General features: G+C 32.2%; 3 protein-coding genes across 6 annotated transcripts; 2 read left to right on the top strand and 1 right to left on the bottom strand.

Annotated features, from left to right (window-relative positions):
• Positions 1-2,100: 2,100 nt before the first annotated feature.
• On the top strand, positions 2,101-2,757 carry LOC111793625 (cyclin-dependent protein kinase inhibitor SMR1-like). Its single transcript, XM_023675591.1, has one exon. It carries the CDS (start codon positions 2,204-2,206, stop codon positions 2,594-2,596), a length of 393 nt encoding a protein of 130 aa, XP_023531359.1. The 5' UTR covers positions 2,101-2,203; the 3' UTR covers positions 2,597-2,757.
• A 4,786-nt stretch (positions 2,758-7,543) lies between these two features.
• LOC111793616 (non-symbiotic hemoglobin 2) lies at positions 7,544-8,980 on the top strand. Its single transcript, XM_023675578.1, has 4 exons — positions 7,544-7,700; positions 7,795-7,909; positions 8,366-8,482; positions 8,670-8,980. Exons 1-4 carry the CDS (start codon positions 7,606-7,608, stop codon positions 8,796-8,798), a joined length of 456 nt encoding a protein of 151 aa, XP_023531346.1. The 5' UTR covers positions 7,544-7,605; the 3' UTR covers positions 8,799-8,980.
• A 135-nt stretch (positions 8,981-9,115) lies between these two features.
• Positions 9,116-14,113, bottom strand: LOC111793592. Of its 4 annotated transcripts, none has more exons than XM_023675555.1 (8): positions 13,799-14,113; positions 12,182-13,618; positions 11,739-11,857; positions 10,834-11,442; positions 10,438-10,750; positions 9,801-9,969; positions 9,618-9,720; positions 9,116-9,490 (listed from the first exon to the last, which is right to left on the bottom strand). In XM_023675555.1, exons 2-8 carry the CDS (start codon positions 13,337-13,339, stop codon positions 9,373-9,375), a joined length of 2,589 nt encoding a protein of 862 aa, XP_023531323.1. In that variant the 5' UTR covers positions 13,340-13,618; positions 13,799-14,113; the 3' UTR covers positions 9,116-9,372. The 4 variants fall into 4 exon arrangements, with proteins under 4 accessions (XP_023531323.1, XP_023531316.1, XP_023531337.1 ...); XM_023675548.1 differs by having other exon boundaries at positions 12,182-13,581; XM_023675569.1 differs by having other exon boundaries at positions 9,801-9,966; positions 12,182-13,581.
• Positions 14,114-16,875: the final 2,762 nt, after the last annotated feature.

Genomic DNA, 16,875 nt, shown 5'->3' with positions numbered 1-16,875 from the left:
AATTATAGTTTCATCCTAATAATTTTTTAATATATAATATATATATATAAAGTTTGGATGTGGTGTCTAATAAAATTCATAATTTTAAATTATATGTTTCGTATATTTTATTAAATTTTAGTCAACTGTCGCATAAATTAAAAAAATTTTCAGAAGAAGATTTATTAATCACAAAATTAAAATTTTAAAAATCTATTAAAATATATAGGTAAATAATTAATTTTAATTTTAATTTTACATAAAAAAATAATTTTATTTATATGCTTACATTATCGGTTTAAAAGTAACTTAAAAAATTAGATTTTCAAATCTATACTTTTACGTTATTTAAATTTGGAATGACAAAAATAAATATGAATATCAAATTATAATAAATTTGTGAAAGTTTAAAAAGAAGAATGAAAATAGGTTTTAAATTATTGTTTTTTATTACAGTAGCATATTAATAAATACTAGTTAAACTTATTTAGCATAAAGGATAAAATTACGAAATTGCAGTTTTAGGTGAAAAATATAGGTTTACTTTAAATAATTAAAACATAGAATGATGTAAATAGCAATATATCTCATCTTTATACATCAAATCATCGAAACAAACACAATTAATGATACAAAAATGGCATCATAAGCTTGGTATAAATGAATTTATTTGGCTGTCACAAATAAATGTAATAAATTCGAAATATGAAAAGACTTGAATGCCCCTAAGACTATCCTCCCATTTTCAAGTTAGACCGGGCTTTTAATACACAAAATTAGCAACTAAATGGCAAAATTTGTTTGATAATTCAAAATATTAGCGATGCAAGTTTCATGAAATTAAACTTACGTGTTTACAGTTTAAACAGCCTTAAATGCCCCTAATTGTTATTAATATTTTTAAAATCTTGATTAAAACTTCACATATAACTCCCGGCCCGTTATGTTGTCAGGTTCACGATTTTAAAACATTATTTTCATTTCCAACCGATATGGGATTTCACAATCTATCCCCTTTAGGGATCAACGGTTCTTGCTGATATCATTTGCAATAATTCAAGCTAATCACTAGCAGATATTGTCCATTTTTGCTCGTTACGTATAATCATCAGCCGCACGATTTTAAAACTCGTCTGGTAGGAAGAGGTTTTCACAACTTTATAAGAAATGTTTTATTCCCCTATCCAATCGATGTGAGATCTCACAATCCATCCCATATAGGGTCAGCGTCCTCACTGGCACACCGCTCTATGTCTGGCTATGATACAATTTGTAACATATAAAGTTCACCGTTGGCAGATATTGTCCACTTTGGTCCATTACATATCGCCGTCAGCTGCACGGTTTTAAAACGCGTCTATTTGAGAGGTTTCGTAACCTTATAAGAAATGCTTCATTCCCGTCTACTATCAACATGGGATCTCGCTAGCAAATATTGTTTGTTTTTGCTCGTTAGATTTTAAAACTCTTCTGTTAGGAAGAGATTTCCACAACCTTATAAGAAATGCTTCATTCCCCTATCTAATCAATGTGAAAACTCACAATCCATCCCATTTAGGGCCCAACATCCTCGTTGGAACACCGCTCGATGTCTAGCTCTAATACCATTTGTAATAAACAAAGTTCACCACTAGTAGATATTGTCCGCTTTAACCCATTACATATCGCCCTCAGCTGCACGGTTTTAAAACGTGTCTGTTTGGAAGATGTTTCGTAATCTTATAAGAAATGCTTCATTCCCCTCTACCATCAACGTGGGATCTCACAACTGAACAATATAAAAATGTATTTAATACATATCGAGCTAATCTATAATTTAGCGTGAAAAAAGGTTAATTTTTAATTGGGAAGATATTGCATGAGAATGGAAAGGTTTGTAAATATTATTTTGGAGTAGTAATAAACTCATAGTCTTTTCCCCCTTTGCTTGTAGGAACAGAGGAATAAAGACTCTCTCTCTCTCTCTCTTAATTATCTTCAAATGCACGCCATTCTTAAGACTCTTTTTTTTTTTTTTTTTTNTTTTTTTTTTTTTTTTTTTTTTTTTTCTTTCTATTTTCTAAAAATAAATAAATAAATAAATATTAATTTTTCTACCCACATAAATACTCGCTCCCCTCAAGCCCAAACAAACATTATTCTTCGTTTTCCACCCAAATCCCTCTCCCTCTCTCTCTCTCTCTTTTATTGTTATATTTAATCGTACCATCCCGAAGCTCTCGAAATGTCTACAGACCTCGATCTCCGACGGACTTTGTTGGAAGTCGTCCGCCGTCCGGCGATCAAGCTTCAAATTCCACGGCCGTTGTCATCAATGGCAGCCGATCACGGCGGTGTGATAATTCAGAAAGAGAGAAATGATAAAATCGACGGCGGCGCTGAAGAATTATGCTGCCGCACGCCGACATCAGCAGAGAACAAGATTCCAGTGGTGCTACAATGTCCGCCGGCGCCGCGGAAACGGAAGAGACCTCCGACTTGTAGAAGAAGACTAATCGAGCTTGAATTCGTGGAGATCGTGAGTAGAGAAGAGATCGAACCGTATTTTACTTCGAGTTTCGATCACGAAAACAGAGTAAAAAAATCCGCTAAAATAAGCTTCTGCGAGTGTAAATGATCAGTAATTTCTCCAATCGCCATTGTTAATTAGCTTCTTCTTCTTCTTTTTCTTCCTCTAATTCATTTCTTTCTTCAATTAATGTAAAATTCTCTCTGAATGCTAATGTAAAACGAATTATCACACGTTACGTTCAATGTATGTAAGACGATTTTAGTTTCCGCTTAAAATTCAGATCCGAATTCGATCAAAAACTACAATTAATTAATATTTCACAATTTCAGAAAATTGAATTTGTTCGTTTATCATTGGATCTCTCTTGAGTTTTTAGGTGCGATAAGGGAAAGAGAAACGGCGTGAAGACAGAAGAGAAGATGAGAAAGCGAAAGGGCATTTTCTGGTTGTTACGTAATTTCAAGATAAGAAGATAGTGGCTGATCTGTCTAATTTATATTAAATAATTATGAGTTATATCTCAAAATTAATTAATTAAATGTTTATTAATTACTTAAACTAATATTGCTTACATCACCGAAATTGTTACCCGTTCCAACACCTTCACTCGAACAAAGTACGCCTCCGGTTCCACATTTAAAAATTCTATTGACATGTCTAATTTAGAACATGACTCTGATAGCATGTTAGATGAACACGACTCTCTATATAATATTGTCTACTTTTAGCTCTCATGATTTTGTTTTACTTATCTCAAAATATAGTATTCTTTAATTATAAATTTATGATCATTCCTTAAATTAGTTTTTGTTAGAGTAGTACGTAATTTATTTTTAATTATGGAATTTCCTACCGAGTCAGCAACTAATAATAATAATAATAAATAATAATATATAATTTTTTAAAAAATTTATTTTACTTTACGTATATTGTTTCTCTTTCATATCTCTTAGATAGTGAGATCCCATCTAGAGGATCTGGTGGAAGAGTAAAAAGAGAGGCAGCTTGCATGCAATAAGGTCTTCGGGCAATGGAAGAGAGTGCCAAATTACGAAAATATCCTTGTTCAGTTTCAATTTTAACTTTTTTTAGTTAATTTTTGCTAAATATTAATAAGTATTTTATAATTATTTATTGCTTCTAAAACATCCCTTCTTACCCAAAGGACAACGTAAATTCCTTTTTCTTTAATTTTAAAATCAAAATTGTTTAGAATAGTTAAAATGACAGCGGGCGAGAGGGAACTGTTCAAGCAAGAAATAATTTATGTACCAAATTACCTTTCTACCCTTTTTTTTTTTCTTCTTTTCTAATTGAAATTGAGTGGATAATTAGAGAACACGATATATTCGTGTTTTCTTTTTCAATTTCAATCACAAGAAATTGAACGAAAAAAACCAAACAGAACAAAAAGGACAGCATGCTCGTCTTGTTACGTGTCACAATTACATTTACTCGTCTTCGATACTTAAATTTTTTAAATATCGACAAAAAGAAAAAAAAAATTAATATAAAAGATCTTCCAAGAAAACAAAGTAAAAAATTTGAAACAGATATATGACTATCACGAAATTAACGATCAATCATTCGTTGAGTCAAAGAGAGTAAGCAATTCACTTCACAACACATAAGACTAAATTATTGGGTTGATTGACGAGTTAACGATGATATCAAAATTAGGCGTCGTGAATTCGAACTCCAACATTGCTCTATCCTTTCCGATTAATATTATTTTCACGTGTTTGTTAATTTAATTTTTTTATTAAAAATAAAATAATATTTTGGAAATTGGGCAAAGAAATTCCATATGTAACATACAAGCTTGGGTATAATAATTATATATGAAAGGAATGATTAAAAATTGAAAAAAAGGGTTTGAGGAATGTTCAGTCAATAGCTTCATTTTGACGTGTGATAACTTGGAGAGGATAATGAGTTACAGAGTAAATGAAGAACAATTTGACTCAAATAGTAAACAAATTGTTCCATAAATTACGGCCCCATTCTTTTTAACTTATCATAAAAATTTTGGTCGAAAATTATGACATAAAACAGTATAGAATTAGGTAACGATTGAAAATTTCATTTTAGGTAAGAATTTGATCATTCCATGTTTTAATTTTCGTTAAAAATTTTAAAGATTTTTACTTCAATTTAAAGACATGTTGTAGAATTTATATATATATAAATATATTTAAATGGTAATATTTATTATAGATATTTTAATTTTCCTTTTAATTAATGTGCTTGTTTGAAAAGGTACTAGTAATGGTAATAAACTGTTTGGTAAAGAGTTACGCTATCGCCATGCAAAATTGTGATGTTCAAGTGATTCTGAAGGCAGCCTCGCCAATGAGAATTTTATGTGTTTTTTTCGCACAAAAAGGACAGATTGGAGGATTATTTTTCTGTTTATTTTTATTTTTATTTTTATTTTTATTTTTATTTTTATTTTTATTTTTATTTTTATTTTTATTTTTATTTTTATTTTTGTCTCTCTTTTTCATTATTTGTTTGGATTCTAAATAACTCTCTCTCTTTATCATTACCTTCAATAATTTAATATTGAAGTAATGACAAAACTATAGGCCCAAATTTTATGGAAAATGTTCCAATATTATTCCAAATCACAAAATTTCAAACAAATTGTTATTTTACTCTTTTTTTTAATTTAGTAAAATATTCTTTTTATTCAATTTTTTTTACGTACACTAGAAATTATAGCGAGGATAAAAGTCCCACATCGGCTAATTTAGGGAATGATTATGGGTTTATAATAAATGAATACTCTCTACTTGGTATGAGCTATTTTAGAAAAATCCAAAGCAAAGTCACGAGATCTTATACCATTGTAGAAAGTCGTGTTCTTCCCAATCTAATACGATTAATAAGAAAACAAATTGGAAAAGTAAGAATGAGATGAATCAAAGATGTAAACATGGGGCAAAAAAAGTGGTCTAAAACGTGATGTTAAAGCTTGTTAATAATGTCAGCAAAACCCTATCTTTTTACTTATTTATGATCCGATCCAAAGCAAAAATAAATAAATAATATTAATTATTCCTTTTTTTTTTTCTTGTTAATCTTCCTCGTTACGTATGTTTATATTTTAAAAAAGCTTAATTTGTTGAGGAAGGAACTGAAAACCAAGCTGGAAAACAAAATGACAAAAGGAAAAAAAAAAAACAGATGAATCTCTGTGTTTTTCCGGTTCTTCTTTCTCGATTTTTATTATTTATTATTTATTATAATTTGTTTTGGTCTTCTCTGCCATTTCAATCATTTCCTCCTTTGGTCTATTATAACTTTTTTTTTTTTTTTTTTTTTTTTTGGGCAACGACACTCTTCCACTTGCCTATGTAGGCACTGAAACTTTAACAGTGTAGCAACACTTGACGGATAAATTTAAATAGAATTGTTGTTTTGTGCACCCTTACCCGACAATAATAAGATTTGATGAAGCAACCATTATTCATACCCGACAATAATAAGATTTGATGAAGCAACCATTATTGAAGTGGATAAGTTATTTGTGATTACACTCATTTAACCACCATTAGGTTAGTCATGAAAATCATCTTAATGATTAATGATTTAGAAGTGAAGTTAAATATACTGTGACTTCCTAGATTCCTTCCTATGTTGTCATGTTGGAATTAAGGTTGTCATGTTGGAATTATTTTATTGGAATTAAGGTTGGGATTATTTGATCTCAGGGTTACTTTATAATTGTTGTATTTTTTTTTAAATAATTGCTGTCATAAGTAATTTTATTGGTAAATTTTAATTTTAAAATCAGAAAAAACATGTTATAATGTTAGGTTGTGATTTTGTTAATAGTGACTTATTTTATATTGATGTTAATATTTATTTGATAAGAGTTTAATTAAAAGAGAAAAAAAAAAATAATTGAATCAATCAAAACTTTGAAATGTTTCTTTAACTAGTAATTATCTATAATGCATTAATATAAAAAGATACTTTGATTTATATATATATATATATATATTATTGAAAATTAAAATTCGTTAAAAAATAATATTCAGTATAATTTATATAATCATATTATTAAATTGTTACATAAGGATAATGAGGGCTGTGATAATTTAGCCCACTAGGCGAGTGGGCTAAGGCCCAAAAAAATGGGCCTCATTTCTACCATAATTCGGGCCCATTTCCTAAAAACAAAAATTTTAAAAATTAACTAAATTCAATTAATCCATTCTATTTTCGCAATTTAATGTTATTTTATTTTATTTAAGGGATTTTTAATTGAACCAGTTCGTTGAATCATTTGGTCTAAAATATTTATATAAACCATTGAGTACTCAAATTTGCTTTTGATTCTCAAGTCAAAATGTTGATGACTAATAAATACGTGTACGCAAAATTATGTGAAATAAATACTTGAAATTTTAAAAATCATAATAATAAATTTAGATGTTCATTCAATTTTAGAATCGGTCCAATAAATCTTTAAATTTTAAAAATATTTGTTAAATAATTTATTTAATATAAAAAAAATTGTATGCAGTTGAATTTGGAGCATATGTAGATATCTTAATTACTTGAGTTATTTATTTGGTTAGTACGATTATCGAATTCTTTTTATAATTAACACGATTATCAAAATAGACTCATGATTAGCACGATTACCTAAAAATAAAGAAGTGCACTACCATAACATCAATTATGACGTGCTGTCAAATTAGAGCATAAATAATGTATTAGATGATGGTGTTGACTGTATGATACGATGTCGTGTCATACAGATAGGATATGATATATTAATTGAATATGAAAAAAATTATTCATCGGGACTGATAGATTAATAGAGGACAAAAATTTAAATATTGTCTTTATCTTAGCTTTCATTTGTAGCCAGACATATGGAATAATTACAAAAATAAATAAATAAATAAATAAGCCCCATAATCCTTGGGATTTTCCCAATTAATCCTGATTTTGTCACGTGAACTGTTTTTTTTATAAAAAAAAAATTAAAATTTAAACTATTTTTTAATTAAAAAAAAAAGATTATAAAATAAGAGTGATGAAAAGTTGGAAATTGGAGAGCACCTTATCCTTGAGAATTTGTAGAGATAGAAAGAGAAATGGAATTCACAGAGAAGGAAGAAGGTTTGGTGAAGGAATCATGGGATGTTTTGAACAAGGATTTGCCTCTCTACAGCCTTCATTTCTTTACTCAGTAAGTATTTTACCTTTTTATTTATTTATTTATTTATTTTTATATATTTTTCCCCAATAAATGGTGTTTATTATTTTTACTGTAATAATGGAAGGATATTGGAGATAGCTCCAGCAGCAAAGGGCATGTTTTCTTTCTTAAGGGATTCTGAACAGATTCCTCAGAACAATCCTAAGCTTAAGGCTCATGCACTCAAGGTCTTCAAGATGGTGAGTTTTATNTTTTTTTTTTTTTTTTTTTTTTTTTTTTTTTTTTTTTTTTTTTTTTTTTTTTTTTTTTTTTTTTTTTTTTTTTTGTGCACAAATTCATTAGACGAAAATTGAGATTTAGAACGATGTGGGTGTGTGAGTTGGAATGAAATTTTGGACTCGTAATTCTAATAGATTTCTACTCGAAAGTTAATGTTCGGGTGGAACTCATTTTTCAGATCTAGTTAGTAAAGTTAAAACATAATTTGACAAACGGAGGTTTAAGTTCGGCCTCGTAACTCCAAAATCCAAAATGTAAGCTCTAACTCAACCAAATGGTTGGATATAAGATGATTAATGTTGAAACCACTAAATTACATTTTTGGTGATGAAATCATAATGATGCGAACATTTGAAGTGAGTTGAAATGTTGTTGGATTGTAAACTAAAAGGAAAAAAAAAATGAAAAAATTGCAGACATGTGAAGCAGCCATTCAGCTGCGAGAGAAGGGGGAAGTGGTGGTCTCTGAGACTACCCTACAATATTTGGGCTCTGTCCACCTTCGTAATGGAGTCATTGATCCACATTTTGAGGTAACCTTTCAAATCACATAATTTTTTAATTTTGTATAATTCCTTTTAAAAAATGGGTCACTCAAAATCGAAATTTAAAAGTTTAAGGACTTATTAAATAATTATTTAAAGTTTAGGAACCGAACAACTCTAATTTCAATAATTGAGTGGTGACTGAATCTAAAAAATGTAATGGCGAGGCATTCAGGTGGTGAAAGATGCATTACTGCGAACGGTGAAGAAAGGAATGGGAGAGCAATGGAGCGAGGAAATGGGCAACGCCTGGACCCGGGCTTACGACCAATTGGCTTCAGCAATCAAAGCTGAAATGAAATAATAATAATAGTAAAGACTATTTCAGCTGAGTTTTGAATTTGCTTTATTTGTTTTGGCGATATTGGCAATGAGGCTCAAAACTCATAATCTTATGTCTTTTTAATTATACTTACTGCCATTTCATTCCATTCGAATTGTCATATTTGAACTGTTGATTGCATATCTTAGTTCGTTAAAATTTAACTTCTTGTTCACAAATTTGAACTCGATCTCAGAGGAAAGAGTTTCATATAATTTTCATGAGTATTTTAACGCTACGAGCATTAGGCGAGTACTGGGATGGAAGCATTGGGAACTAATAAATTGAAACGAAAAGAATTTTCAGACTTACATTTGCTTTTATTTACGTAAAAAAAATGATGAATCGATCATGCAATGTGGCATTCCAATTATACAGCGCAAGATAATAATGTTACATATATAATCAGAGAACAACAAAGAGGCACCTACCGGACGCTGCTAAATCTCACGGCTTCACCATCTGTGTTATAAGAAATAAAGGACTTACCAACATGGCTACCTCCCTCCAATCGGATTGAAGGAGCTCCACACCTAACTGAATTACCTGTTTCTTTCTACAATATCGAGTATGCCCGGATGACTTCGGCGATCGGTGCTCGACACAGTGGGCACTTGCCACCACCTCGGACCAACTCATTGGCACATTTTGAACAAGTACACATATGTCCGCATCTGCAGTAAGAATTCCATTTAACAGTTGGTATATTCAGTCTATTCCGCATAATTTAATTGGTTAAGATATATATTACCAGCTCAGACGTAAGAGATTAGAATTAAAATTAAGAGACTGAAGGCATACCTGTAGAGGAGAGAGTCGATGTGGCTATCACAGCAGACGCAACACGTCCCCTTCCTCACGTGACACCATTTAGAACCATCTTCTGATGTCTCAGTGGCTAGACCTACATTGGGAGGCAATTCGTGTTGAGGCGTTTCTCTTCAACATACAAGAACAATAGGTTGCATTAAAATGTAAACTGACCTTTTTCACCAGCAGATCTGTTTAATGCTGCAGAGACTTCTTGTCTAACAGATCGCTGCAACTCTAGCTGCATATCCATGCAAGCCTCCAACATTCTCTGCATGTGAGTCATGCCATGTTGAAGCCTTGCCATGTCTGCTCTCAGATCGTTTATAATCTCCCATTCCTGCTAAAATCAGTAACAAATCGTTTATAATCTGTATTCTGAAATAAACAGCTTCAAGGCAGGGAAGTTTCACAAACGAATATCAGATTTGGTAGAAGAACAATGCTTCTCGGTTAAAGATCAACTGGAAGCAATTTATTTGGATAAGAGATAAACTGGAAGAAACTAAAATGAGACTTGGCTAGTGGATTTGGTTTGGGTATTCTCTTGCAAGCTTTGCGACCCTTGAAGCTCACTTAGAGTAGAGTACTAGTTCAATAAAGCTTCAACTATTTCTTCACCTAGTAAGAGTGTGTGTGTTTGTGTGCTGAGAGAGAGAAAGTACTTCCAAGATCAATTTTCTACAGTTTCCTGGGTCATTGAATAAATGAACTCCCTCCCCCATAACAAATAGAGCCATGTTAGCTTCCTTTATAGAGACATTGCCAAATCTAAATCCAGGATAAGAATTAAAAAGAAGCAGCAGCTCACCATTTCTGAACGATTCATGGTATGACGAGACCAGCTGGTATGATGCAGGTCATGGTGCCAGAGTGGTTGAGGTGGAGGAACTGGTGGAGATGGAAGCACCAGAGAGGGTCTATTTACAGCATCATTTTGTACGTCACTCTGTTCAACCCTCTGTTGGTCCTGATCCTGTGGTGGAGAAGTAGGAGCTGGTGAAGGCAAAGTTCTATGCAAATCCCAATCTATGGGAGCACGACCTTGCCTATCCACATATGATTGTATTAATTGGTCCAAACTTTCACGGAAACCACTACGAAGAAGGTTAGAAACACTTCTCCTACAAAAAAGATAAACAATAAATGCATAAATACGTCTATGCCTGCAAATATGAATAATAACAATTATGAGAATGATTACCACCTGCTTAAGAGTTCTCTAAGTTCCATACTATAGACGTTATCGTCATCAGGTGGGTGAAACCTGTTGGACCGTCGCACTGGAACCGACCGACGATTTCTAAAAGGAGCAGAGGGCCCCTCCGACCAATTTCCAGCAGCCTCTCGAGTGCCTCTCTCATGCCAAACTGCAGCAGGTTCAGGTGGATGAACTTCTCTTCTTTCTGCATTTCCCTGTGTACTGGGTGGTGACCAATCATTAGATGAATTCGCCTGCCAATTTGCTGTCACATCCTCAGCATTATCATCTCTCCACTCAGTGAGTGGGCCAAAAGTTGTCCGTTGCCAGTTTCTTCTACCATCCTCAGAAATTTGTTCGTGCCAGTCCCCATCTTGATTCATATTCTCTATCTCTGAGTTGCTTTCCATGTTTTCAATTTGATCAGGCAACCGATTGGATTCAGCTACCTGACTCTCAGGCTGTGATTGTACATATTCTTGCTGGACGTTCTGTGAACCATTCGTTCGACCTCGATCATTTCTAGAATCATTCATGTCACTGTTAGTTGCATTATCAGATTGGTTGTCTGCTTGACCACGAACAATATTTTCCAATCTAGAGCGGAATCCCTCCCTGAGTGATATATATATATACACACACATAATAACTATATCATTTCCCAAATAATAATAATAATCTTGAAAAACTTAGCATGAATCATAAATCAGAAAACGAAAATCTGGAAATGTGAAAGTCCTTTTGACATGATTCAAGGCTCACAGGATATTTCAGAAAAAATAACTGAGATTAAAAATATATTACTAAACACAGAAGATGACAATGCTTAGAATACACATAAATACCTATTTTCACAATCTATAGTAAACACAAAAGAAAACGAAATGAATCATCCTCACGACACAACATACCTTAAACCAGAAACAGTATGTCGCTGCTGTAACTGAACTAATTCACTTGCTGCCATAGAAGGAGGCCGCTCCTCTTCAACAGTTCTTTCATTTCTCAAAAATCTACCTCGAAGTAATGACTGGGGAAATATAAAGGATTAGTGCTCATATAATAGCTGTGAGTGCAAATAGAATCTAATGGAACAATGAGATGTGGAAGAGATAAATATAAAGCATAACTAAAAATGATCACCAAGATTGTGATATAATTGAAATACCCACATTTGGGGTCGCTCCCAAGTCTTAAAGGGCTTCACATTCAAATGAAGCAGGGTGCAGAATAATTTAACAGTCAAACTCATAAATGCAAACTCAAAATCCAATCAATTTTAGTTTTAACCATAAGTGAACTAGGACATTGAAAGGTAGAATAAACAAAACAACATTCACACTTGGCAGCTGACCTGGATTCGGTTGCGATGGGCAAAGTCAGAAACAGCTCGATGCTCCAAAAGCCCTTGAAGTTCACCCTGTCTTTCCCTTTCTATTCTTACAAGTAAATCAAGTACTGCTTGTCTTCCTCGCAACCTTAACAAGTCTCTGCGAATGTGTTCATTTTGGCCTTCATCCTGGTCAGCAACCAATTCATCACGGCCTCTATCAACTCGAGCACCACGTCCAGTCCCTCGATCTTCTCTCCTTTCACCACGACTTCCTCTTTGTTGACTGGTCATTTGCACCCATTCCCTAACAATCCTAACTCGCTCACGTTCTGTTTCCCCAAGCCATTCAGCTCTGGATCTTGTGCTCCTCTCAGAAACATTAGGTGGTGGATCAGTAATTCCACTCTCCATCCATCCCCGTACTATTTGCCTCACTCTCTCCCTCTCAACTTCGCCAAGATCAGGAGATTGCTCTCTGGTAGAACCATTGTTTTCATTCCTCACATGCTGCGGTGCAATTTGATCGTGATTCCATGCCCCAAAATCATTTTCACTCTCACTTGCATCAACCACGCTTCCCTGATTCTCACTCTCCCGACTATCAGACATATTTGTACTGGACATAGTGGTAGAAGAATCAACACTTGTTTGCTGCCTCAACCTTTCCCTCACCCTCCCACGAGCCCGATTTATCATATGGTCATCCTCCAGCTCCCTCCACATCTGTAATATTGCCGAAGCTTGTGTGCATGGAGTCTCAACGGCAGTCTGCTGTCTTGAAGTTGGAGATTGGGACTCCCTTAAAAAGGATGAATCAAGCGTTGAAACGGTATGCAATCTTGCAAGTGCCATCAACTCAGATTCACGATTTCTCCTCTCAATTGTCGTTATCATTTCCTGTGCCTGCCGAGCAGCCCAGCGGCTCAAAATTCGAGAGTGACGACGGCGTGCAGCTGAAGACTCAGCTAAATCATCACCCTCAAGATCAGATCGCCTTCTCCTCCGTAGAAGCTGGTCACCTTCTTCTTCCTCTACTTCTTGATTGGCAGCAGAACTACACGACGCAAATGGAATACATTCATCCAGATGCCCGCGCATTAACTCCTCAAGTCCACGCTCTAATTCCACTCGAGCATCACTAGAATCAGGCTTCTGTTGTAGCGATTGAAAATCCGTCATACTCTGCGATCTCTTACCCTAATGCCAGCATCTGGCACAAAACAACGCCCCAAACAAAACCTTCGACCTTTTATCAACAATAACAATACCATTAACCCTTATCCCTTCCTCCCAGAACTAAAAAAATCACACGTTTGAATTACTCCACAACACAAACCATCCGTAACAATATTTTCGAACCCAATAAAGGTATAACATCTAAACAATGGAATTGAAACCCAAAGGGCTCCACAACAAACCACCTGATAAAAATAGAATCCGAAGAATCAATCATCAAAACTGAAATTGAAACGAAGATCCGACGAGAACATTGCACACCCAGGAGTAAATTAGATCAGTTTGAAATCACGAACAGTCAAATAAGAAAGAAAACAAACGGAAGACAAAAGACGATGGGATTAAAACGAGAAATTAAGATTAAACGAGTAGGAATGATGAGATTCACTTGCAATTACGTACCTCTGAAGCTCTTCGCGCGTCTATTTCCCGACCAATCATGAGAAACAAAACCCTAAAATTCCCCCTCACAAAGAGAAAACACAAACTGAAAATGGCGAAAGAATTACACAGAGAAGTTGTACAAGGAGAGGCAGAGAGAAAAAGAGAGATCAAATGGGAGAATGATCACCAAATTTATAAATTTGCTTGAGAGAGAGAGAGAGAGAGTTTTTTAGAGAGAGAAATGCTCGTAGCGAGCGAGCGAGCGAGGGGGAGAGAGACACAGAGAGATCTTCGTTCTGAATTTCTCACTATTTTTTGTGTTTTTTTTTTCTTTTTCTTTTTCTTTTCTGTTTTGTATTTTGTGAGACCGAGGAGAGGAGGCTCCGGGGAGGAGAGCAGAAACCGCCGACCTACCAAGAATTGACACGTCATTTTTTAATTTTCGTGTTTTTTCTTTATTTTTTAAAATTTCTTTGGTAGCCATGTTTTTATATTAATTCATCGCATCTAAACATAATTCTTTCTTTTAATAAAATAATTGATGACTTCTTTTAATTTGCTTTATCCAAACTATATAATATATACCCAAAAATTCCCTTCCAATGCTTTTGAATAATCTTTTACACCTATTTTATTATGAAATTAAAATTTCTCTAAAATTAAATTATATTTAATGAATTTTTAAATTTTTAAATAAATATATTTTAAACTATTCTAAATCACAAAATCTATACATTTTTTAAGATCCATTATTTTAGAAATTTACTAAAATTGATCATTTAATTTTATTAAAAAATTACAAATGATTATAATAAAATATTAATATTCTTCGGGTATTTTATAAAACAAATAATTTATCTCGATAATCGAATATAAAAATCGCCCATCCTCATTTGGGTATGGGCTAGAGAAAAGGTCAAACAAAAGTATCTAGCCTTAGATTTTATCAATATAATTAAAAATATATGTGAAAAATATGAAATTTTTTAAATATATATATATATATTATATAATTTAGATCATGAATTACAAAAATCAGTTTATTATAAAGTAAATAATTTATTTATAATTACGATCTAAAAAGGAATATACAAATTTCACTATATTTAATCATTATGGTCAAATCTAACCGGAAAATAAAAACTATGCATTATTTGTAATTTTTTAAAATAAAGTATAGACTTATTTACATACAATTTATTACTATTCATTTTATTTTTTAATACCTTTTAATTTTTAGCCAAAAACTGAAAACTATTATTTTAATTTAATTTTTTTACCCAATTTTTCCAAAGTTGTTATTTAATGGAATCCTCCACAAATAAACATGACTACAAGAAATTAAAAAAAAAAAAATTATTATTTAAGCTTTTATAGAAAAATAAATAAATCAATAGAATTAAATAAATAAATAAATATATATATATATATTAAAAATGTTATTTAATTGGATATGAGGTGGGTTTTATTCAAAGAAGGAATCATAGTAAATCCTTTAGCGATATTTGTCCCACCTTTTGTTTGGACTAAAAACAAATAAATATTGTAAAAGCAACTTTATCACGAGAAAACTCCAAATAAAATGCATTATTTAGTCTATTATATATATATATAGTTAGAGAAAATTAAATATTTCAAATAATCATTAATAAATTTATAATTACAAGTCAAAAAGAGTTGCTTTTTTTTTTAAGCAATATATATATATATAATATCTGGCGGTGGGTACTATAATAAAAATAATTAATTAATTAATTAATTAATTTGCATTAATAAATATATGGTATTTAATGTGCCCATTTAGGGAGAAAATCTAATTAAAAGAAGAAAAAAATGGTAAAAATCAACACTAATAAATCACGAGAGATCTACATTTCCAAACTTGACTATACTAATTATGTGGAAACAATCTATAAAAAATGGCCATTACGCCAAATTACAATTCGAATTGAGGACGGGTTTTTGGAGTTAGTTCACTCTCGCGGGATTGCGACCCTTTGTCTCAGCCACTATAGCACGTGTGTCGCCCAGGGCATAAGGGGCATGATGACTGGATGTCATCCTCACCTTCCTCCGACTTATCACCAGCAGTCTGTTCAGGGTTCTAACCTCAATGAAATTTATTTGGTTTAACTAAAATAATTATTACAGAAAAAACGAACAAGAGCGGTAGAGGATTTGATATAACAGAAAGAGTTGTGAAAAGCGTGGCAAGTTCACTAATTTATTTACCATTCAACCACGTCAATTTTCGAGATTTGTTTTAAGATTATAATTGTTCGAGAAAATAAAAAAAAAATAGTTTTTTTTTAAAAAAAATAATAAAAGGGTAGGTTTTTAGGGGAAGAGAGAGAAGGATGTAAATGGAAATATCTGTAAGGATAAGGTTGAAGAGAGAGAATAAGTATTTTGGAAGAATACTACATGAGTGGTACATTGAAAAGGGCAGCCCAACGGGAATGAATGAAGCACACCATCCAACTCCCTAATTTTCAGCTAATTTATTTTCAAATTAATTTCTATAATTAATTAAGTGAAAATATAATCATGTAAATTATTATTATTATTATTATTATATCAATTTTGATAAAATTTGATTTTTAAAATATTTATTTGAAATAATAATTAGAAGTGGGGAGACTAAGAAAACTATAATTACTTTTTACTTTTTACTTTACGCTTCAAAAAGTAACTTTTTCATTCCTTTTCTGTAGGCCTCTCTTGGATTTCACTTTCTTCCTAACTTTTCACTTACTTTTATTTATTTATTTATTTATTATTATTATTTTAATTTAGTAAACTCCAATTTGAGACATAAAATATTAGTTTGAATTTAGGAGATCCAATATGTTCGAACAGGTCAATTTTTCAAACTGCTGTTGAGTTTTAAGTAGATCGAGAGGTCCTTTTGTCCCTTGCAAAATGAAATTCTATTTTGTAATTCTTCGGTTATAAATTATAGATTCTGAGTCCACCGCAGGGTTCGGAAATCAATAATAAATTTTACATAAATTCTTTTAAAAATTAACCTAAAAGAACAGCTTTTTCGTCACGGGTGGATCGACTTATTGGCTTAATACTCTCCTTCGAGAGCA

Source organism: Cucurbita pepo, chromosome LG01 (assembly GCF_002806865.2).
Source record: "Cucurbita pepo subsp. pepo cultivar mu-cu-16 chromosome LG01, ASM280686v2, whole genome shotgun sequence".
Lineage (NCBI taxonomy): Eukaryota > Viridiplantae > Streptophyta > Magnoliopsida > Cucurbitales > Cucurbitaceae > Cucurbita > Cucurbita pepo.
The sequence above is the reverse complement of the archived record's forward strand: the minus strand, read 5'-3'. Positions and strand labels throughout refer to the sequence as shown.